The 23,964-nt window shown below is 40.3% G+C and overlaps 2 protein-coding genes across 2 annotated transcripts in view; one reads left to right on the top strand and one right to left on the bottom strand.

The window, feature by feature from the left end:
- The first annotated feature begins 10,218 nt into the window (after positions 1-10,218).
- On the top strand, positions 10,219-11,452 carry LOC125770994 (caspase-like). The gene is made up of 2 exons (XM_049441165.1): positions 10,219-10,360; positions 10,431-11,452. The coding sequence occupies exons 1-2, from the start codon at positions 10,305-10,307 to the stop codon at positions 11,254-11,256; spliced, it is 882 nt and encodes a 293-aa protein (XP_049297122.1). The 5' UTR covers positions 10,219-10,304; the 3' UTR covers positions 11,257-11,452.
- Positions 11,453-11,490: 38 nt separating this feature from the next.
- LOC125770927 (Down syndrome cell adhesion molecule-like protein Dscam2) overlaps positions 11,491-23,964 on the bottom strand; it is a 369,720-nt gene continuing 357,246 nt past the window's right edge. The window contains exon 14 of the mRNA XM_049441012.1: positions 11,491-12,135. Within this exon, the coding sequence (XP_049296969.1) occupies positions 11,506-12,135 (630 nt within the window). The 3' untranslated portion in view covers positions 11,491-11,505. The remainder of the gene's footprint in view (positions 12,136-23,964) is intronic.

Raw genomic sequence — 23,964 nt, 5'->3', positions numbered from 1 at the left:
AAAACAATCATCGAAAATCTAAATTTAAATAACATCCCGGAATTTACTATTCCATACATCCAAAAACATAGATTCAACCCATTGCAATGAAATGCTGCCAAATCTTTATTCTCATTCAAACCAAAAACCTAAACCACTCGCCATTTCATGGAATATCAGAAGCATGACAAAAAATTTAGATGAACTAAAAATTATAATAACTAAGTATAAACCACCTTTTGTGGCCTTACAAGAAACAATGAATCCAGCCTCTATCGCATCTACCCCGTTAAAGAATTATGATTGGACATTTAAAACAAACAAAACCCCTCATCATAACGTAGCAATTGGAGTACTCAAACATATACCGATGAAAATCTTAAAATTGTCTTCAACTCTACCAGCCGTAGCCGTTAGAATCAAGGCGCCATTTGAAAGCACCCTTTTATGTTTATATCTTCCCCGAAACCACACCAATCTATCAGAACTTGATTCCAACATCCATGCTCTTATAAATCAACTACCTAAACCTCTTTTAATACTAGGTGACTTAAACGCCCAAAATAGGGACTGGGGATGCCAAAATTCAACTCGTCGTGGAATGCGGCTACAAAATATTTTTGAACTGCATAATTTGTGCACACTGTTCAATAGTTACCCGACCAGAATTGCTCCATCAAATGGGACAACATCTACTATAGATTTTTGTGTTACTTCTTCTTCTTTAGCTTCAAAATGCTCTATTTCGGTTTTGAAGGACACTCATGGAAGTGATCATTTTCCAATCCTTTTGAGTAGTAAACTTGATGCTTCTTCTGAATCTTTTAGACCCCGATGGAAGTATAATGAAGCTGACTGGGATAATTATCAAGAAAACATATCCTCTCTTTTATCAACTCACGTATCAACCCCTGACATCTCAACCTTCAGTGAAATCATCATTAAAGCAGCTTTAAACAGCATCCCAAAAACAAAAGGAAGATATCGCACTAAATATACAGTTTGGTGGAATAAAACGGTAGCCGAAGCAATTCATGCAAGAAGATCTGCCCTCAGGAAATTCAAGAAAGCGAGTAAAAATCAAAACAACATGTTTATAGAAGTTTTAGCAGAACAATATCGGGAAGCTAATAGAGTTGCTAAATCAGCCATTCTCTCAGCCAAAACGGAAAGTTGGAATAACTTCGTAAAGGGCATAAATCCATCCATGACCAGCAAAGATATGTGGCACCGAGTAAATCTTCTCAAAGGTAATAGTACACATAATAGCCCAATTCTTATAAAAAACAAAAAGCCAATTTCCGATCAAACCGAAGTAGCTGAAATTTTTGCAGATCATTTTTGTAAAACATCCGCGACTGCCAACTATTCCAAAGCGTTTAAATCGCATAAATCCCGTTGCGAGATAAACCCTATAAAATTCAATGCTCACAAAGACCAGAGCTACAATAACCTTTTTACCCTTCAAGAACTTTCCTGGGCTCTTAAAAAATGTCAAGGAAATTCAGCTGGGCCCGACGATATTGGCTATCCGCTATTGAAAAAACTTCCTTTTGAAGGTTTGTTTACCTTACTGCGCATTTTTAACAACATATGGAAATCAGGCAACATACCTGAAGAATGGAAAGTAAGCTACATAATTCCTTTGCGTAAGCCACACAAATCGAACCATGAGGTGGACAGTTTTCGACCAATATCGCTGTTAAATTGTACTAGCAAAGTTTTGGAAAGGATGGTTAACAGAAGATTAACTGAAGAACTCGAAGCAAGAAAACTAATTAGCCCCTGCCAGCATGCTTTTAGATCTGGTCGCGGATCTATTACCTATTTCGCAGCGCTCGAAGAACTGCTTAATGAAGCAAAAACGAAACATCTCCACACGGATTGTGCGATTATTGATCTCAAAAAAGCTTTCGATCGGACATGGCACTATGGAATACTTCATCAGCTAAAAACCTGGAATTTTGGTGGTCGGCTCACTGGGTTTCTTCAAAGCTTCCTATCTAATCGCTCATTTAGGGTCCTAATTGGCGGGAAACATTCTAGTAGCAAAAAGTTGGAAAATGGAGTACCTCAAGGTGCTATACTCTCTCCAACTCTGTTTCTTATAAGCATGGAGTCCATAAACTCATATCTAACTTCTAATATAAAAGCATTTATATACGCCGACGATGTGACATTAGTTGCCACTTCTAAATCACCTGAGGAGTGCAGAAAAATCTTACAAAACGGAATGAATGGTTTACGGAAATGGTCAAAAACAAACGGATATGATATTTCCCCTACGAAATGCAAAATATTGCATATCTGTGGAATTCGCCACAATAAGAAACCTACACCAATTAAATTTGGAAACATCGCCATCCCAAATGTTCGTAAAGCATCAATCCTAGGTATTATCCTCGACTCTCGGTTGACCTTTTCAGCCCATTGCGCCCACATTAAATTGACTTCTAAAAATCGTCTCAATCTCTTCAAGATGCTAGGATACGGCAAACACCGCGCGTCACGAACTACTATGTTAAATATCCTTAAAAGCTGGTTATTGCCTAAACTTTTTTACGGTATTGAATTTGTTTCTTTAAATAGACACAAATTCGAAAATACAATCGCCCCATTATACCACACCGCTATTAGACTTTCCACTGGTGCCTTTATTACCAGCCCTATTGCATCATTAATCTGCGAAAGCGGCCAGCTCCCTTTCTCGTACCTTATAACCTACAGATTAGTGTCAGCAGCAGGAAGACTATTGGAAAAAAATACGGACACCGGAGCTTTCATCAAAAGAGCTAAGGATTTATGGTTTGATCTCACAAGTCAACTATTCCCCGAGATCACCAAACAACCTCGAACTGGATATCGTCCCTGGAATAACAACCATCCTATAGTTGACTGGTCGATGAAACGATGTATTCAAGCTGGTGCAAATTCTACTACGGCAAACCAATACTTCATTGAACTAATAACGGAAAAGTACAGCCAACATCATCACATCTATACGGACGGATCTGTTTGCGACGACTCTGCTGGTTGTGGTCTATACTCAACAACATCGAAATGTGCAATAAAGCTTCCTGATCACACCTCAATTTTTTCGGCTGAGGCTACAGCGTTGATGATAGCAGCTGATGAAGAGACGCACCCTTCCAAACCTAACATTATCTTTACAGATAGTGCTAGTGTCTTGACTGCCATAGAAAACGGAAGATCAAAAGACCCATACGTTCAGTCTCTCGATGATCTTCCTCCTACGCTAAACATAACTTTCTGCTGGGTTCCAAGCCATGTGGGAATCAAAGGCAACGAAAAGGCGGACGTATTGGCAAATGAGGGACGCAACATGTCGTCCTGCGTCACACAATCAATATCCAGAAGAGACATGCAACGATGGGCAAAAAGAGTGTTAACTCAAACATGGCAGCAAGAGTGGAGCAGAAATCTGGACGCCGCACTGAGATATATAAAGCCATCAGTTAGTGCACACCTTGATCTTCGGAGTCATCGGGATCAGGTCGTCTTGTCAAGACTACGTATAGGCCACACGTATTTTACACATAACCATCTACTGGCAAAAACGGAACCACCACAATGCGTGTACTGTGGTGATAGGGTTACCGTTCGGCATCTGCTTGCTGATTGTATCGAACTAGATGGGGAAAGGAGGAAACTAGTAATGGATACGGGAATCGATGTAATATTATCTAACGATGATAAAAATGAACGAAAGGTGCTAAGCTTTGTAAAAAAGATAGGAATTTACGATCGAATCTGATGAAATCTGAACAAATTTTGCATTGTTACTGAATTTAAGTGAATTTGATGTATATGTAGTAGAATAAACGTTAAGAGGTGAAGGCAGCCATAAAAGGCTCAAAACCTCTATAATTTCAATAAAAAAAAAAAAAAAAAAAAAATTACGCCAATCATTTGCCCCTTGCCACTTGGTGCTAAAACTTTCACCTTTTGCGAGCTTATTTTATCATTTGTTTTTGCCTTTAAGTGGCGTGGTTTACCGGTTGCGTCCCCGTGTCTGTCCAGCCTGGGTGTTTGCTTTAAGGGTGAGGTTTTATGTATATTTTCCACCCCTAAGCAACCACCAGTGATGCCACCACGAGGTGATAAACTTTCCAAAAGAAGCTTAATGTCAGGTCAGGTTACCGGTAAAGAATGTTGCGCAAAGTTTCTCCACGGTATTGGACCGAATTTTCCCATGACAGTTTTCCATCCCTCCCTCCCTACCCGGTATGGGTAGCGTGGCTACACATTGTATTATACATGTACACCAGGAAGTACGCTTCCGATATGGTAGGAAAATTGTAAAGCCAGGATTAGGCAACGACTCTATCGTTGCTCACCAACGTTGCACTAACGTTCTGGTCGTTCAATATTTGCCATATTTTACTCAAATTGACGGCTGCATTAAAAATCAATTTATCTGCTGGTTTTTGTTCTGGGATGATGTTCTAATAAATTCTAATAAATATTTCTGTGGATTAAGTTTGCTGAACACAAAGAAAATGGGACGTTAAACAGGATAATATGATAGTGTTACATGCTGCTAGCATTTTAGCAGTTCTTCTCAAAAGTGTTTTTATTAATATTAAACTCGAATTGCAAATGTGTCCGTTACGATAAAATGGTTCACTGGGCTTAAGAATGTATTGAAGATGTATTGAAGAGTTTAATGATACTAAACTAAAAAAAAACGTAATGATCCATGTTAAAACTATTTGAAACAACCATCTGATGCCCTTTTTTCTATTGATTTTTAGTGTTGCACGAACATACGGTTATGTGTCCCTTGGGGATATTGAGGGTATTGAAAGGCTTCATTTATCATTCTAACTGCAGGCAATAGAAGAAAATGCTGGAAAGTTGTGTGAAAAATTTCCAATGGCTGTGTAAGTTTTATATCCTTTTTACATTACATTATATCTGAGAAGCTTGAAAGCAAAATAATTCAAATTATGAAAGTTTGCCTAGAATTGTCCAGAAAATGAAACTCTATAAAACTCGATGTGAGAAGGTAAAAGGTAAAAGATTAAATAAAATACTTCCGAAATTATGAACATAAAAAATTCAAAAACACACCGTATTTGCGTACATTGAAACGAATCGGCATGATGCAGAACATGTCAACGGTAGGCAACTGAAATACTACTTCATAATAGGTGAGACTACCACTGGTACAGAAATGTTTCAGCTTCCATCAATCAAAAATTCCCTTTTTTTGTGCTGACTGGCCATCCGTCACAAACGGTGGTGTGAGCTCTTAAACTTTTCGATTATATTCCATCTAATGATGGCTGACGTACCGTGCCGATGTCGGTGGAAAACCTGCCAGATACGATCGGATACTGCTCTAGATGGCATACGCGTTACCGTCATCACCGGCAAAGGCTAGCCTGTTTTGGCTGATTAGGTCCGGAAGGGTGAATCAAATGTATCTCTACTGGCAGCAACACACCGGTCCTTCATCCACACGTCCTTCATCCTTGAGGCAATCGAAATATCTGAGCTTTGCTTTCGGATACAGGGTGCATTGGTGATATTCGAATGCATCAAGATACACCGAGCAAAAAGGGCCTATACACGGTAGGGTTTTGATTGATGTTATGATGTTTTATTTGGCATTTCAAGTCCCCATAGTTGACGATTGCTCGTTCTGATAGATGATGATATAAAACCTGGAACTCGGTCCTCGATGTGTGTGTGTGTGTGTGTGACTTTGCTTTTTGGTGGTGCCAGCTCAAAGATCAACAACGTCGGTCAAAACCATACGTGGCATGTTCTTTGCAACGGTAGTATAAATCTCTCTGTGCTGTCGTAACTATCGAATTTCGGTAGCCCTTTCGGTTTGCCAATCGATTCAAGTACACGACCAATGTCAAGTGTTAACTTGTTGGCGTAAGCATAATGGTACAAGCGTAGTGCTGTAGGCGAGCTATCGATTCAAAAGCTTTGGGATGATCCGTTTAAAGTACGAGGTTTTGTGTAGCGTCACGTAAGCTTATGGAACAGTAAACTGTAAATGTAAACAGTAAAGTTAATATAAAAACTAGAACAGAAGCATGTGTCTTGGGATTTTCCTTTAAAAAAAAATTTTTTTTGCGTTCATAATTTAAAAACAAATTTAAAATTAATATTAAATGAAACATAAAGCTTTTTTCGAATCGAATCGCAGCATAACGGATAAAGTTTGAGGTAAGCCATGACCAAATTGAGGTATTTAAATAGTAAAATTATAAGAAAGGAAGATAGATTGTATATACATTTCACTCGCACTAATAAAACCCCATCAAAAGTAGACAAAGAAACAACATGGAATGAACAAGAGATACTTAGAATTTACGCTTGATAAAAGTTCAACTTTGCATTTTTTTAGAAAAATTTGAGCAAAAATTCAATCCCAACAATATTAAACGAAACTTAATTAAATATTAAACAGCAACATTAAACAATTTAATACTGAAAATTGATGGATCAGAAGATGGAAAAAATAATTCCTTCAAACACTCCCAAATCACAAATTCACTAATACTATTGAAAATTATATGTTATATCAGTAGATCGTCATTTAACACGATTTGTATAGGATTAAAAGAATCAAACTTAGATTCAAAACCAAATAAGGTAAACAAATAGAATTAAAATATAGACCTTTTATTGACATTTGTTTAAGACTCAAATTACTCAACTTTACACTACGAAACAATGCGAAAAGAAAAGATCTAACGCCTCAAAAAGAAATATACTATTATACTTTGCTAAAAACCTTATTATTGCCAATTTCAATTCACTAGTAAATAGTTACCCTAATTTTCGATTGAACTCATCATACTTAAAATCGCTTATTAAACACAAATTAGCTGTAAAGGTGGGGATTAATTAGGGAGCTCGCTTAACGATGAATTGAAACGTTCTTAACAATGCGACCTTTTTTTCTTCTTGGAAAAACACCATAAATATATTTCTAGGTCATAATTTGTAGAAAGTTGAAGCGACAAAAAATCACCTGAGCCAAAAGGAAAATCAAGCAGCTTAAAATAGTTTTTAAAATACTTTGTTACAACGAACGATCGAAATTCATATGTTGTCCGGATTTAAAAATAAAATATCACTGTTAATTGCAACTCACACATCCTTTAGAGATCATATTTTTAGTTACCTCCCGCAAACACAAATTACTCCGCAACGAATGCCGTTTGTTCGTTGGTAGTACTGTGGCAAAACAACCACCGTAGAGATTTCCATGAAACACGTGAAACCCACCTATCGTGGCACCATTAACCGACCGAGTAGAAGAAAAACGAACCATCCGGCAAAGGCGCAAGCATAATTAGTGTGTTTAATGTACAAACATTAAACTCCTCCTCAGCGCATTAGCACACCATCTTCGGACATTTGGATTACTTTCTGCTCGCCTCGGCAGAACAGCGGAGGCCTTCGGAAGGGGGTCAGCATTGTGACTGTGAAGGTGTTGGTTGGAGATTCCTTAGCGTGGTATCTGGTTGGCCTAATGAAGGAAGCACCTTCGGATTGTTCCAGACAACGACGACGACGTCGACGACAAAGTACGCAATCCGAGTCGTTCGTATCGTGAGGATTCGTTAACGACGCAATAAAATTATGATAATGTTCCACCGTACTGTTCCCCGAAAACGGGTGGCTTGGGATTAATTAGTGTCACATAATGAAGTTCTTCGCGCGCCGATGATCTCGACTACTGCCGGCGCATGTAACCCCCCGGTAACGTAACGTCTGGCGGTATGGGCTCGAGCATTTGTCAACTCGATCGTACGCTGACGTTTGCAGAGATGTGCATCGTCCGGGTAAAGATGATTTCCTGCTGCGTTAGCCCATTCGGTACATTTTCTAGCCTCTGGTCGAATGTCCACCTGATGTCTGTGTCGACCAGCGAATGGGAGTTGCGTCGAAATGAAGTCGGTGTTTTTTGCCTTTCTCATCCTTATCCCACCGTAATGGACAGAGTCTGTCCGAGGATACCTTGAAGTTCGGCTTTCCATTTGTGCGAAAAGTGTGTGATGCATTTGTGTTTCTTTCCGTTTGGTTTTTCACTCACTTACAGTGTGCTCCGTATTCGTTTCCCATTCATCCGGATCATGGGTCCATTTTTCCTGCCTGTCATCTGCGCCGACAATGGATTCACCGAGGACGGCGGCTTTGGGCGAAATCGATTTCCGGATTTGTCTTTCTTGCCGCTTTAATTCCAACTCGTTTAGTGTTGAAGCAGAATGTGCAGTGAGAACGAAGCAAAAAAAAAGCTGCCCAAAGGGCTTGTCCCAGCCGAGTGTATGGGTGTGAGTTTGTACGCTTGTAGTTGCTCACTTTCGCCGGGCTTGCATTCTTGTTCAATCCTTGAAACAATATTTCACTTTCGAACAATCCTCCGGGCAACTCCCTCCCTGGAGGAAAGTGCGCTGGAGCGAAATGGTGGAACGGTGTTCCATTTCGACAGATGGCTCCCAGTGTTGTGCGGTGTGCCTTCCTCCACGGACTTGGCTGTGACTTCAACGCTAGCGATGGGTACCACATCTCACCAAGGGGTATATATACCGCTACGATGGGAACACTATGGTGAATGGGCTGTCTTATGCGTTTGCTCGGTGCACCGTGACGTGGCGCACGGAATGAAAAGCGACGTTCTTGAAATATTTCCTAAAGGATTGAGCTGACGTGGGAAGCCCTCACCGTACGGCCATATTGTGAAGGGCACACTCGTTTGCTGCCTCGTTTTAATACCGCCCAAAATACGACACGTTTTGCTAACAGCGGAAGGTAGCCATATTTTCCCAAGGTTAAGAATTGCAACGAGTTGCCGTTTTTGCGAATGTTTTTTTTTGTGGGGAAATATTTGCCGCGCCTTACATATTCGAGAGCTTCGAAGTGATTTGCTTATGTGTGTGTGTGTGTGGAAAAGCGAAGAAAAACCCATGGAACTGATTGCAGTACAGTATGTGGCAGTAAGAAATGTACATCATTGATAACACCTGATCCACACTGATAAGTTTTGTTTGTACGTTAACCTTGAACAGCTGTAGAGATTCAAAATGAACAAGAAAATGTCTTGATGATCTCATCACCAAGTTTTTTTTCGCACATTGACCCAAATACTGCTGACACGGTAAAGAATGCGCGGCAAAAGTTTGTACAAAACGATGATGACTTCAATTTCATTCTTTGCTTAGAAAATTGATAAAATTGATTTTCTTCTGTATACCACATAATATGATAACGCTCCTATAGTGTGAAGATCAGTACAATACCAACACCAACACGCTGGCTATTTCCGCTGAAGAACTAATAATAGTTATCAGGTATGATGTCATAGTGTACAACTCTTACTTTTTTGCAATTATAGATGGCTGTGCCTCAATCAACATGATAGAATATCGTTCAAACGAAAACCCATACCAATCCAGAGATATATAACATAATGCAAGAATAAACATCGATAAGCGTTGAAAATAACGTCATCGATTGCGATGATAGATAATGGAGAGAAGAACAGGGTTATTCATTTGATTTTTTTCAACGATAATTGTAGACAAGATAATCATTAAAAAATCGTGTACAGAAATTAATCGATCCATTTGTTAAGGTGTGCTATAATATTGCATTAAGATATAGTTTAAAGATATGTGAAACCTCCAAAGAGTAAAGACTAACGTTGGGGGAATCCGATTCGGTTTCATCAATCTGAATGAATATTCAAACTGAATGAATGACTCTGAATCTCTATTCAGAAGACTCATGAATCCTTATTGAATCATGAATCGTTTCAATTTCGAGACAGTGTCAGGAGTTTTAGAAAATCAGAAACAGTAAGTTTGTTGGCATTGCATCACTGAGGATTCATTCCAATTTATGAGAATTCTTTTAATATTTTGAGAGTCGGCTCATGATTTGGATGACTCTTCAATGAAGATTCATATGAATGACTCCTTTCAAAAGATTCAATAAACACAACACAAGTAAAGACCACCGTTTTGCTGCCCGATAAAAAAAACACAGAAAGTAAGACGAAGGGTTCGATTCTTTACATTCTTACAGCTAACTTTAGAAATAAATTTTATTATTATTTAACCTGAAATTAGTCAGTGTTGTGAGAGCATCGGTGAAAAATATATTTAATCTTAACGTACAATTAACTAAAAATAAATTAATTGAAAACCCCTGCATAATTGATAAGGACCTACGACAAAGTTGAAGTACTGCTTCAAAAGTCTGGTCTGTTCTTACCTTAAGTTAGTTATTGCGTGGAAGTTGTGCTGTGCAGGTGGAAAATAGTTCTTGAAACCATGAACTCATTACAGGCCGAACACACAACTGAATGTCAGTCGGATGGGCAGCGGGCGTGAGTAATGAAATAATGTAAAATTTTTCCTTAGCTTTCTAATAGTTTTTTCTCCATAACATATATTCAGAAGCAATTCGATAGCAGAACGTGAACGAGCACCATCCACCCTTAGTACTCAGAATGCTAATGCGACGTTCGATGAAGAGTATGACACCAGTAATCCACGTCGTGGTATGGCCATCATCTTACACCATGAAAACTTCGAGCTGATGAGCAAACGTGAAGGAAGCAGTCGGGATCGTGATACCGCTACTGCGGTACTGACCAATATGCAGTTTGATGTTCGTGTGTATAACGATTTGCGGTATAACGAGCTGAACAGGGAACTGGAACTGCTTGCCAGCGAGGATCATTCGGATAGTGACTGTTTGCTGGTAATGATCATGACGCATGGAGATGATGACGTACTGTATGCCTACGATACTGTGTACAACGTGGACACACTGTTTGAACGGTTTATGGGTGATGCATCTCCAACGTTGCTCGGTAAACCGAAGCTGTTCTTCATCCAGGCGTGTCGGGGGAACGAGTTTGACAAAGGTGTAAGATTGGGTTGTGCCGATTTGGCTACTGATAGCCTCATGTCCTGCAAATATGTTATACCGACAACGGCCGATTTGTTGGTAATGTACTCATCGTACAAGGGTCATGTTTCGTGGAGAAACCCAATCGGCGGTTCCTGGTTTATACAGGCACTGTGCGTAGAATTGGAACTGAGCTGGAGACATCTGGAGCTGCTCCAGCTACTGACGGCCGTTTCGCGCAGGGTAGCTTATGATTATCAATCAAACGTTCCGCAGAGTGACACGATGGATGCTATGAAACAAATGCCCTCGATTGTGTCGATGCTAACGAAGCTTGTTTACTTCCCAGTGAAGAAGGAGTTACAATAAAGGTTAATTATCAAGAGTTTGATTATGGGCAAAACTAACTGAAATAAAAATGATTTAGAAACTAAGCTTTTAAGCTCGGTCGTATACATCAGGCACAACTAGAGATACGATCAAATCAAGTTGCGTATAATCTGGTTGATTTTTTTTTATAATATTGACAATAAAATACAACATATTTCTATTAATTTTAAAGTCATCATAATTGTCTACAAACAGATTTTTTTATCTCATAACTGTTTAGAAAGATATTTATTTCTTAGGAAAATAAACAAGTTTCGTAAGCATCGATACAATGCAGGGCATTTGCTTTCTGCAATTCAAGAGATCATCGCCGGGCACATTGGACTGAAATTCGAATGCAACCTTGCGTGAAACGGCGGTCAACAGTTGCAGCAATTCTTTAGTATGTCCATGCATACGCAGCTCATCGCATAGTGCCCGAATAAACCATGACCCCTGGCTGGTGTTACGCCACGAGTAATAACCTTTGTAGGTGGAGTACATCACCAACAAATCGGCCATCGATGGAATGGCATATTGGATGGATTTCGATCTACCCATCGGTACGGTTGGTTGGGGTAATTCTCTCAAGGTGGCTGTTGCAGCAACCGTTCTAACAGATTGCTTGATCGATTGGGCGAGATGCACACCGGTATCTAGGGTCGCACCTCGGCACGCTTGTATGAAGAACAGCTTCGGTTTGCCCAGCAGCGAAGGACACGCGTTGCCGACGAAATTTTCCCACAGACGATCAACGCGAAAGGTGCGATCTCTCGCATACAGCACATCATGCTCTCCGTGTGTCATAATCACCACCAGCAAACAGTCCCGATTTTTGTGATTCTCTTCTGCCAGATCGTACAGCACTTGCATTAACTCCTGTACCAGCAGATCCTCGTACACACGCACCTCAAACTGTAGATCGCTCAACACCTGCTGAATGTTGTTACAGTCCATCTCGCAGCCGTGGCGCGTGGCGAGATGGAAAAACTTTTTCTGACTAAAAACTACTGCAACTCCACGCCGTTCCTGACGCATATCGTAATGAGCATCGTCGACAATCTCAATGCCATGCACTTCCGGTGAGGAAATGATGTCGGAAACGGACAAGTTTTGTGCCCTAAATGCATAAGAAAAAAAGAGGTTTCAATGGAACAATGGAACATTTTATTGGATTTACTTACAAAATTCTACCATTGTCATCTACAGCGTCCGGTACGGTGTTGGACTTTAACACATTCATGATGTTTTTGGGACGATAATTTCTCTTTCCGTGCGGCGACTGTCTTGTTAACGAACGATGAATTGTGACTAAAGCTGTTGCTTTTTTCGAAAGTGGTACTTCGCGTTCAAGTGTCAAGCTTATCAACTATGACATCATATCTGTTTAAAGATTAAACTTTTTTTGTGCTAGTGTGAGTTATAGGAGTCCAGGAAAAGGTGTGATAGAAATAGACAAGGTATTTATTAAGAGTATTTTATCATTGCATGGTTTTATGTGTTTGTGGGACATACCTTGCCATAACCCTTTAGAATATGTTACATCCATTCAAGGAATGAATAAAGCTACTAATGGGATTGGACGTGAAAGTTGAACGTTTTGCTAACTCATTAATTTTTCCTTTTAAAACTGTATTTCAGAAGACAGTTCAAAGCAAAATAAAAGTGAAAAATTTATACAGCAAAACCATTTCCAAAACGAATCTATCTACGTCATTCGGCGCAACATGATGTCATGGAAAATTTTTGAGGTATAAAACAAATAGCATATTTTGTTTTTTGTTTTCCCGCTACCCAAATAAAATGTTTCTCTAGCTTCCGTTTGTTTGGATTAAGCGTCTAATGGTGCACTATATCTCGCACAGGACAGTGTGACCTGTTTTTGTGTGTGTGGAAGGTAGTACCGTAAAGGTCATAAATATACTGAAAATGTCAATTGCCGTGATTGCGTAAACATATGGCCTATCGTGCTCGTGTCAATAGATTGAGTAGATTGAGCGACCAAAATTGGCTGTACCCAATATTGGGTACTGAAATCATTGAACTGTTTCACCCAATCTCGGGCTCAATGGTTTGTTTTTTTTTCGGGGCGTCAAGTTTTGGGGCAGCAATTACTCTTACCATGTGGGTGAAGAGTAATTCCGAACCGTGGTATGATAAATCAAAGCCAATGTCGTAAAAGTCTGGTGGTTCCCTGTGGTGAGATAGATTTATTGAGAAGAGATGTTTTGTGAAATAGATGTAAATCTTGCGTTCGTGATGTGGCACAGATTGTAGCGTGTAAGATCATTGTGTTTGTTTGTGTGACATTTTGAAAAAAGCCTAGTGGGAAATTCGAATGAAAATCATTTCCAGATTAGAGATGATTTACGATTACATTGAGCTATTCTCATATGTATATTGATGTAGGTAGTCAATTGTCAATGACAGATATTTCACACAATTCGATTGTATTTTTTACACAAAAATTTTTTGAATTTAATTGATGTATTGAGAGACATCGATGGTCTTTATCGTATCCTTCAAACATTCGATCTCGGCGAATGGGTTTGACAGGTAATGTGGACACAGGTGAAATAACTTACTAATTGACATATTGAAGACAGCACCAGAAGCGCATTATAAATTAACTCATCTACCAGCAGATTTTCATTATTATCACAGAGCCACTTCAACGGGTAGAGCCTGAGTGTCCGCTTTCAAGCGGTACTGTTAGGCGTTCTTAAAAGCGAAACACCCAGCTTTGTGTTCCGTTTCTTTAGTACGCTAAAACAACCAGCATCCTGAATGCAGGCAAGCGCTAAAGTAAGCAAAATATCCTTTCGAAATTGTTCGAAACAAAACGCCATTACGCCAACCGAAACCGAACAACCCTTAGCCACATGTTTACCTACCCCCAACCCCCCAAAAGCGGGGAAGGGACAAACATATTCATCACGTCTCAGAAATCACCACATGATAAACATAAATCGTACCATGATGCTGATGATGGTTTGCGCTGTAATGCGTTTGCCGATGTGGGAGATAATGTAAACTTTGAATTAGATTTAGATGATGATTTCGGTCTGACTTTTTTTCTTTTTTTTTGGTAGGGCGAGGTCGCACGACGACAGGGGTGCGACTCGGGGTGGGAAATTGGAAACGTTCAACTCCGGTGGGAATGCCGGTTGGGTGGAAAAGCGGACGAGAGGGAAAATTCTCCCCCTTCCCCCTCCACACCCCCTTGTGAGGTAGCTTCACCTTCAGGGCGGGGTGGGTGAATTTCCATATTTGTTACTTCTTCAACTGAGCTGGTGCCGCCTGAGCCAGCACGGCCTATACCGGATTACATCGCGGGAAACAGGCTTTTGTGGCACGTTGTTCACGTGTTTGTCGCTATGCGTAGGTACGCTCGTTGCTTCATGAACACGCAAAAGGTAAGTAAATAGCAAACAGAGCAAAGTAAAGCAAGCAAAAAAAAAGAAGTAGAATGTACAAAAAAAAAGCGAAAAGAACACTTCAAGCTCCCGTTACGTTGTGTTGCGAGTGCATGGGAAAGCGTGCGCTTTGTTGTGAATTGTTCCGCAGGAAAAGTGTGGCCTCCGGGCTGGATGGCGGGACGGGGGAGGTGGTTTTGGGTAGGTCGTGGTAAAGCGGCAAAGGACACTCGAACCATGAAGTGCCTTGGGAGTAGAATAAACACTCTTCTTTCAACATCACAGCCTCCGGAGAATGGCTACCAGTGTGTGTGTGTGTGTGTGTGGCAAGGCAAACGACTCTCGCCGTGGAATCTGGAATGGTTTGGGGGGGAAACGGATTCTTACCGTATGCGTGCGAATGTATGATGTTGTGCAACTCGAGTGGATGGTTAAAACCTCCTCCATCGTTTACTTTTATGCGCCTATCAGCTATACCCTACCAAACCGATAAAGATGGTCGGAGAAGCACCATAAATGAAGCACAATCATGAGGTGAATATGTGTGTTTCGCTCGAGGTTATTTCGTGCCTCCTGTGGGTCACGGGACCGATGTTACGGGGGGGGGGGGGGGAGCCACCCCCAGGAAGCAGAACATCATTTATACGAGTTTGTTGCTGCGTCAATGATGGTGGAGGCGTAACACGATCGCTACCTTTGACACTTCCTTCAACAAACATTCATACCTCATAAGCTGGGGTTGTACTTTTTGCTGATTTTTTTCTTTTAGCGAGGAAGGGTGGTTGTTTGTTTGTTTTTCTTTTTATTGTGCGCTCTTGTTTGCGGCTGCACTTTCTTACACTGAAACATTGAAACATATTGTGAAAAAGAATATCCCGACTTGCGACTTTAGAGAGAAACCCTCTGCCGAGATATGAATGAAATGAAACACACAAAAAAAACATGAAAAAATGGTGTAACACTTCCAGAAGCTTACGAATGATCAAACCGTTTGCTTCATATCATCAGCATGTTTCAGTGTTATTCCAGCTGTTGTGTGACTATGGAGCAGAATCGCATCGCGAAACTCGATTGACACGTTTGTGTTGCTAGTTATGTTTTATACCCATAAGCACACATACACACACACATTATAGATAGTACTCATTGAACAGATGGAAAATGATAAACGTTAGAGACGTGTGTAAAAAGCTTTGATCGTATTGTGCGTGTCTTATTCTGCGTATTCCATTCCATTACCTACGAAATTTTGTAGAGGAATATAGAGTAAAATGCGGTTTTCGAGCTTCATAATACAAATAAAAGCAATAATAAATAGAATTAAAACACGTAACAGCTTCACTATTCACTAGCTAATTATATCAACGCTACAAAAGAAAGCAATATTATTATAATGCAAAATTTAATGCAAAAATGATAAATTAGAATTTAAATTTAAATTAATAATATACCTCGTCTAAATTATGAATTTCGGAACTAGTTTCAAGTTTCAGTACGTAACTAAAAGCTTAGCAATTGTCGCGTTTGCGAACGCGATTCAGGAACTTTTTGCAAAACTCCATTTAAAAAAAAAAATTGCGAAAAGTCGCTATACGTGTATTTTCAGCGAAAAATCGCTATTCGAAGCGCGACTTGACGCCATGACAATGGCGTCTGTAATGGCGGCCAGGATAGCTTAATTTTGCTGGCAATATCAAGGTAAACAAATGCAAATTCAATAATCGGTTGAGTGTCTTTTTATTTTTTAAAGTACGCAGCTGATGTAGGTCTATAATTATTGTGAATGTTACTATTAATTTTAAAACAGAAGAATGGCTGTTAATTCGAAAAAAAATCTCATCTCGAGGACATTTCCCAAAAAAAATCTATAAATTTGCCTAAAGCACCTAAAAATAAATAACTCCTAAAGCTATAGCCTTAGCGTTTTTTTGGAAATTTAGTAAAATTTTATAAATTGATGTATTTTAATGCGAATTTGTTAAAATAAGTTTCATTTCACTCAAATAATTGCTGCATGCGTTAAATTTATTACTGGTATGTTGAACTTGCTTCAACAATGTCGGTATAAACAACGCGTTTGGCGATCTTGCTAGATAAATATAGCCCACTACATACAGGTGTTCGATATGTTTCGGAAGCTATGTCGGAATCGTAGTCGCGTTCGCAAACGAGACAATTGCTAAGCATGTAGTGACGGGGTCACAGTATAGGATTCCATATGGCTGGTTGCGATGGTTCAGGGGTCTCTGTACGATAGGCCCGGGGATCAATTCCCATCCGGGTCAAACCTCAGGACTGACTATACGGCTTCAGCTAAATAAAATCTAAGAAAGCCAAAAAATGACAGGCCAAGACCTCTTATGTTTTTTATTGCCAAAAAAGAAGAAGTATAGAATTCCAAATTGGTCTCACCAAATCAATTAATCTTCCTGTAATAAATTTTCGGTTTGTCTATATAACTCCCAAAATTTCGGACCGGTACCAATGGGAATTCAAAAATATATTTCATTTCATTTAAATTTTTATTCATTGTAATAGTTGCAACTTAAGTAAATAATTATCCCCTAAGAGAGAAGAAGCTCTATTGAATTAAATGATCGCAATATTAAAAAATGTCATTGAATACTTCATCCACAATTAATCACACACCCACAAACTTTATGGTCTATTTCCCCTTATACCAATGCAGGAAATTACATTTTTGCCTGTAAAAGCTTTGTAATTAAAATTTGATTAAAACAATGTTCCTTTAACCAAGCTATGATTGCAATTTGCTGCGCAAATGTTCACCGTCAACTGTTATCGAAACTCTAGCTTTGACTCATCTCATAAAACATTCAAATATTTTTGCATCAAATAGCATCCACATTAAACCGCGTGCAAACGCCTTAAAAAAAAGAGTAGAAAATGAATAAAACATCAAATAAAAAAATGTTTTTTTTGGCCATTACTGCATGTAACGTGGTTCCTCCCACATGGCACGGTGTGGTATTTTTGTGCATATGACAACGATTTTTTTAATAATACCGAAATGATTATTCCCCGGTGGAAATTAATAATAATTCCCATTACAACCACCAGCGCACCAAACGCACCAACCGGTGTGATGTAGGCTGTATGATGATGATGATGATGATGATCATTTTGGGAAGGGAAGAAAATCAATTCTACCCACGAAAACCCATTTCGCATGAGTTATATCATTGGGACGGACCTGTGTGATGGAAGGTAATTGAGGAAATGCTGGTATTTTCTTTTGATCGGCCGTTTTGTCTTTCGGCCGTGGAGCAGGTAACAAAGCATAGAAAGGAACCGATTCACTAGCCTGGTGAATAAATTTCCCTTCTGCAAAGTGTGATTTATGAGCCATACGTTTTGATACTATCGTGTGCTTTATTTTTTTTTCTCTCTGTTTGTTTTAGGTAGATCTATTCTTCACGAAGTTTGCCACAAAGTTAACCTCTAGTCGTGCCACGTTTGTTTTAGTTCATTCGCTCGTTTTAAGCAGAAGAGTGCTTCGTTTGCTTTTTTTTCTTATTTTTTTCCCGATTTTTTCCGATTTGTTCTTTGCCAATTAGGTTGGTATCGGAAGCAAAACTAGCTTCCGAAATGTCCGGAACATCTGGCTTTCGTTTCGGCTGGACATGGAGGAAAGGACGGAACAAAAAAAAAAACAATTCACTTCGTATCGTACATCGCCGACAGCGATGAAGTTATAAATCATGTCCATAATTGATTATTTCGACCCCTCATCTCCGATACCTTTCCCATCTCCCTACCGTTTCGCCCTCCCTGAAAATGGTGTGAAAGATAAAGTTTTTGCGCACGGAGGAGCATCTCGCGCGATACGCTGTGGGATGCGGTTTCGCTAATCTAAAACGCCTAGATTACCGGGCACAGCCCATTATCATGTCGACAGTTATCACGGTGGCCGGAGTCTGGCAAAGGCAGTGAAATGAAAGATGAAACACACCGACAAGGCCCGTTGACGTCTTCGTGCTTGAAGCGCTAGTACTCGAGCTTCAACTTAGGGGATCAACTTTCTATCCATGGGGTTTGGGGTTGTCGATTTCAAAAACATGCCTCCACACTTCCTTCCGGCCCTGGTACCAGGCATACTGTTGGCACCCACCTTTCTGGCAGTTTCCGATTAGATTTTATGAACTGCCTGGTGGCAGTTGCCTTTTCTCCGGGTGGAGTTTACAAAAGATTTTCAGTAAGAGTCATTTCATCCACTGCGGAACGGCGGCGAGAAAATGGAAGTTTGTCCCGTGTGGGTGGTTGTGTGCGTGCGTGTATGTGTGCTTTGGTGTCATGTTGTCGACTTTAACCAAAAACTGGCACCGCATCCCATCATCATCATCATCATCATCTACTGCTTCTCCTTCATCCCGATAACATAAGGAAAGAAAGATGTTAAGCGCTCGTCAAGCCGGATTGCTTGAACCCCCTCGGAAAGCCGGGAGGTGGGAAACGAATAGCGCCAAAGAAATTCCTAAACACATTGGAAAAGGAAGCCAATGAAGGATGGGAGGGGGGCGAAAGCGTGGCTGCAGTAATGCGTAGGGTGTTCCGTTCCCGAATCGGTTCCGGACTACCATTTTATGGCTTGTTTATGTTCGTACAGTCAGCCGGGTCAAGATCTTATCGGCTGGCAAGGGGGATTTTCACGAGGATTCAAATATCTCTTCTGCTGCATTAGGCAGCACTGGTGGTGATTATGTCGCGTAAGCAGTTCACCGGCAACGGCGCACGAGGGCGTATGATTCACTGGCAGTTTGCGTTGAAAGATTGGTGGAAAACTTTAATGAGCTTAAAATTGATGCGCTTGTCAAAATGTCACTGTGTGGGCTTAAGACGTGTGTTTTATAGCGAGAACTCAGGAGTCTTCTGTTTCTATAAGTATTCGAAAGGCAACCCTGGAAAATATAAGGATACTACAAGTACAGGACACACTATTTTTGATGTATGGGAGTTTGATTTTTTGCAGATTAGTTAATTTAAAGCACAAAGTTAATATAAAAAGAAAAAAAAAGTGATTAAAAAGTCATCTTTGAAGATACAAAAATTTGGTTTAATTTGTTATTAATACAAAGTACTTTGAAGCCGTTCTTCATTAATAAAAAGAAACAAAAATAAAAAACTTTGAAGTTTAACCGTATATAAGTATTTTATTTCAGTAACTTATCTCTTCGGAAGATGTGGAACAAATCAAATCAATTCATTTTCAATTTTTATATCTACCGTTTTCAGCGTCCTATATAATAACTTCAAATCGCTCATCTTTAAAATATTCAAAGCCTTTTTCGTTAATAGAATATTTCTTTAATTGCTGAATAGATTACATTACCAGGAAGTTGGTTGAAGGAAGATGATTTAGACCAGTCATGACCGTGTACTAATTCAGCTAAAGTCTGGGTGAGGCAGTAACCGCACCAATCTTACACAACAGAAATGGGTATCAAAACCCATCCGAGGACCTTACAGTCTAGGGACTGTCCTGAAGCGGGTAAATGATGTCAACGAAAGTTAGAAATAGCACTGTCCAAGGCCTTATTGAGGTTGTACTGCCACAAAAACAGTAGAAAAAAGACAGGTAAAATTCCAACAAAAAAGGACCTCTTGAGACACGAGAGTTTTGAAACTTTACTTTAAATTTAAATTAGTCATAAATCGGTATTTGTTTATTAGAAATATAACATTTCTATTATCTTCAATCGTATCTGATTGCTAATTATTCAGTGTCTTGTAACTTTGAGATATTACTATTAAAGTTAGCCTAGAACTAGTGTCCTCGCGTTACGATCGTCTCCAGCAAAATCAACACATTGAAACCAAAACCTCCGTATGTTTGTATGTTTATACATCTTTCGTCTTAATCATCCTAATCGATGGAAAACGATCCCATTCCCGGGGCATCCTCTCACCCTGCCATACACCACGTCTGTTGCCTGTCTCTCCAGGCTTTCTGCGATGGAGAGACACCGAGCAGAAAATGGTCGCTTATTGCTTCTGTCAGCCGTTTCCGACCGTGCACCGGGCACATGTGTGTAGTTGGATATAAATTAGATTGGGGGATTCCTTTGTCATAAAACGTTTTCCAATAATCCCGAGGATGACATAAAAAGGTACGAAGTGAAATATGCCAAAGCTGACCAGGGTTTCGGTACCGGCCAGGCTGCTATCCGCCGGGCAACCAGCAAAGCAACCCCCTTTTCCCTCGTTGTCTCTCACGCTCTCTCTCTCGGGATCCTCGGGACTGGTGATGTGACTGGGAGTTGGGTATGGGCCTTTACCATGAATCATCGCAACCCCGTGAGGTATTCAAATGGAATTGGTTCCCTTTTGCAGAGGGGAATCGGTTCGGGGTGGCGGCCAGAGGTGCAGCATACAAAACGCCCAAACATACATTTATCAAACCCCCAGGAATGCCGAAACATAACGAACCAGCAGCTTACCGCAAAACGGACACATAAACCATCACACATCTGGTGTCCGTGCGTGCGATCTCTCTCTCTCTCTCTCTATCTTTCTCTCTTTATCATATCCTGAGGGCGCTCCAGGTGTGCCCAAAAGGTTCCGTTGCCCAAGAATGTTTCCGTAGGCTCCTGAGTGGCTTCCGCAGTGACCTTTGGGGAAGGGCCAAAAGATGAAATTATTAACTGCCAGCATACGCAGTATGCCAGCTTGGTCGTGTGTCTCTGTTTGTCCACGGATGCTATCTGGTGAAGATGTTGCTAGCGAGAGCACGAAAGAAACAAAAAGATGACCGAACAAGTTGATTAGACCGGCGACCATCGGAAGGACGAAACATTCCACAACGTTGACCGTCAATGTGTGGAGGCATCGATGGAACGAGCCAGATAAAGCGGTCAGGGAAAGGAAATTTTGTGTTGCCTCCACTTAGAGGTCCAACAAATCCTGGGCCAGCTTAACAACTCTCTTAATCGGTGGATAATGAAGCATAATCCCAGCGACGATTTTGGCAGTAAGGGAAAATTCTTCATCCATCCATAAGCTGAACGGAAGCAGAGCCAAAAAGTTGAATAAACGACACTCACGAAGGATGATCCCGAAGGCAGCATAGTCACGGTGGCCGATGATTTGCTTCTTTTTTGTTTTTGATGAAGCGTGGGGCATGTAATCACGCCCGCCACGAGTACGCAAATATGTCCACAAAAGTGAAGACTTGTGAGAGATTATTCTCCTACCTTCTAACGCCGTTTGTGAGCCATGGATACGTTGGCGTATTGTTAGTCGGGAAAGTCAATGAAAGAATGAAAGAAGCAAAGCTAAAGATGCCTCAGTCAGCAGCCATAAAAATGTGTATTAATAAAAATCAGCAGATACCAACCATGCTTTTAAGTGTGCTGTAGCCAAAAGTAGAGTGTGTCACAAAAAAAAAATGGAATCAATGATAAAGAAAACACTTGAAAATGGATCTTCCCTTTCCTCTGCATTGCCTTCTACCGTGGGCACCCAAAATGCGGTCAAGTACTGCAGATGATTTGAACGCCATCAAATCGGTTACGTCAAACGCGAACGTTTTCTTTTCTTTCCACTGTCATGTGGCACCATTGTTTTCATTCTTTCACTTCGTTTGTACTCGAGATTATCATAAAGCAATATTCGCGCGGATATTGTTTTGTTTCGCCCGATCTCCCTGCTGCTGATGATCTTTCGGCATTCAATTTTTCTCGAGTGCAGCTTTGATTGCGTGAAATGTTTCAGCCAGCTTTCTTTTGAAGTGTTTGAAGTTGGGTTTTTGCTTGTCTGCAAAGCGCAAAAGATACGAAGCATTTGTACGTAAGATATGAAACAATGTGCAACATTATTAAATATCAGTGGGAAAGAGCGGTTGTATTTTCCACCGGCTTGTTGTCAACATAACAAACATTACATTTAAAAACGTTCTTCCTCAGCAAACGTACGATGAACCGTGATTAAAAGGATATAAATGAATACAACCGTTCGAACAACGGCCAATGAATGAACTACACATTATGGGGCTGTGAAGGATAAAGTAACCGACCATCATTAGCAGCACATCGTGACAACGAGGGTTGTAATAATCAATCAAACTTACTTCTATTTCGATAACTTCCCTTTCAGCTGCTAATAACGCAACGAGCTTCCTGTACGCAGCCAAGCTAATTTCCAGCGAGCAAGAGAGAAAGGCAAAGATCCTTTCAGTTTTTTCTTTGGTTTCTCTCCCCCCCCCCCTCCCAAAAGCGATAGGATCGGTTTGCAAAGCTGCAGGACAAATTACGCTTCAACGGTGATGGACAGAAAGGATTGGAAAATTAATAACCCTTGAATATTAAATTCTACCTCGCTGACCATCCATTCAACCGACCATTGTAGGCTTTTAACATGCTTTTTTGTGCTTGCTGTTGTTATGTTGCTTCTGATATGTTCCTTATTTGTTTCTTTCCCCTATCACTTTTTGGGTCTCGTCAAAGAAAAAGGGATTATGAGATATAAGAAAATGATGGCTGTGTTTGGGGGAGCTTTTTTTTCTTTTTGGTGTGTGTGTGTGTGTTCGCTTTCTCAGATACAGATCGTGTTAGTTGCTGTTGTTAAATTAACCCTCTAGCAACCTTTTTAAGACCCTTTTTTCCCGCTCCTCAATTATGACCTTCGTGGATGATACTGTTTTGCAATATGAATGCGTTGCGAGTGAGTGTAATTTAAAATTAAACAGTATATTGCACGTTCGCTTGTGTTTTACTGATTTTAATAAAACAAATTAAGCAAAAAATAAAAACCATCCCCTTTTTGATGCATCTACATTAAGTATCTTTTTTTCACTGTTTAAATTAATTAAAGTTATCTCTACAAGCCCGTTTGGTGTACAGATGAACCAAAAACATTAAATGACTTTAAAAGTTGTACACACGACGAAAAGCTATTTAACTTTCTTCTTTTCATCAGACAATTTGTGCCACATCCTGCACGCTACCCGTGCACGATGGCAAGTTGCGGCAGGCATAAGCAATGATGAAAAACAGAAAGAACGAAGGGGGGGGGGGGGGGGGGGGGAGGGGGGGTGGAAAAAAAAACATCGTTTACGGAGCAATCACGTCTTGCATAAATGATGAATTCTCCAAAGATATCGCACTCAGCGCCCGGGCCTACCGTAGTACGGCCATCAACGGGTGTGTATCGTGTCTTGCGATACACACTTTTCTACCTTTTTGCGCTACGGCAAAATACCGGTTCACGCCGTTGGTGGAGTGGTTGAGTTTTCGTACGGTTAATAAAATAAAACACAGGAAGTTACTTACTTGCA

This window comes from Anopheles funestus, chromosome 3RL, assembly GCF_943734845.2.
Source record: "Anopheles funestus chromosome 3RL, idAnoFuneDA-416_04, whole genome shotgun sequence".
In the NCBI taxonomy this organism is placed as follows: domain Eukaryota; kingdom Metazoa; phylum Arthropoda; class Insecta; order Diptera; family Culicidae; genus Anopheles; species Anopheles funestus.
Note: the sequence above shows the minus strand (reverse complement) of the source record. Positions and strands in the feature narration are given on the sequence as shown.

Coding starts and splice junctions, on each gene's coding strand:
- LOC125770994 (XM_049441165.1), top strand. CDS start 10,305: ATGAACTCATTACAGGCCGAACACACAACTGAATGTCAGTCGGATGGG. Junction 10,361..10,430: donor CAGTCGGATGGGCAGCGGGC/GTGAGTAATGAA, acceptor ACATATATTCAG/AAGCAATTCGATAGCAGAAC.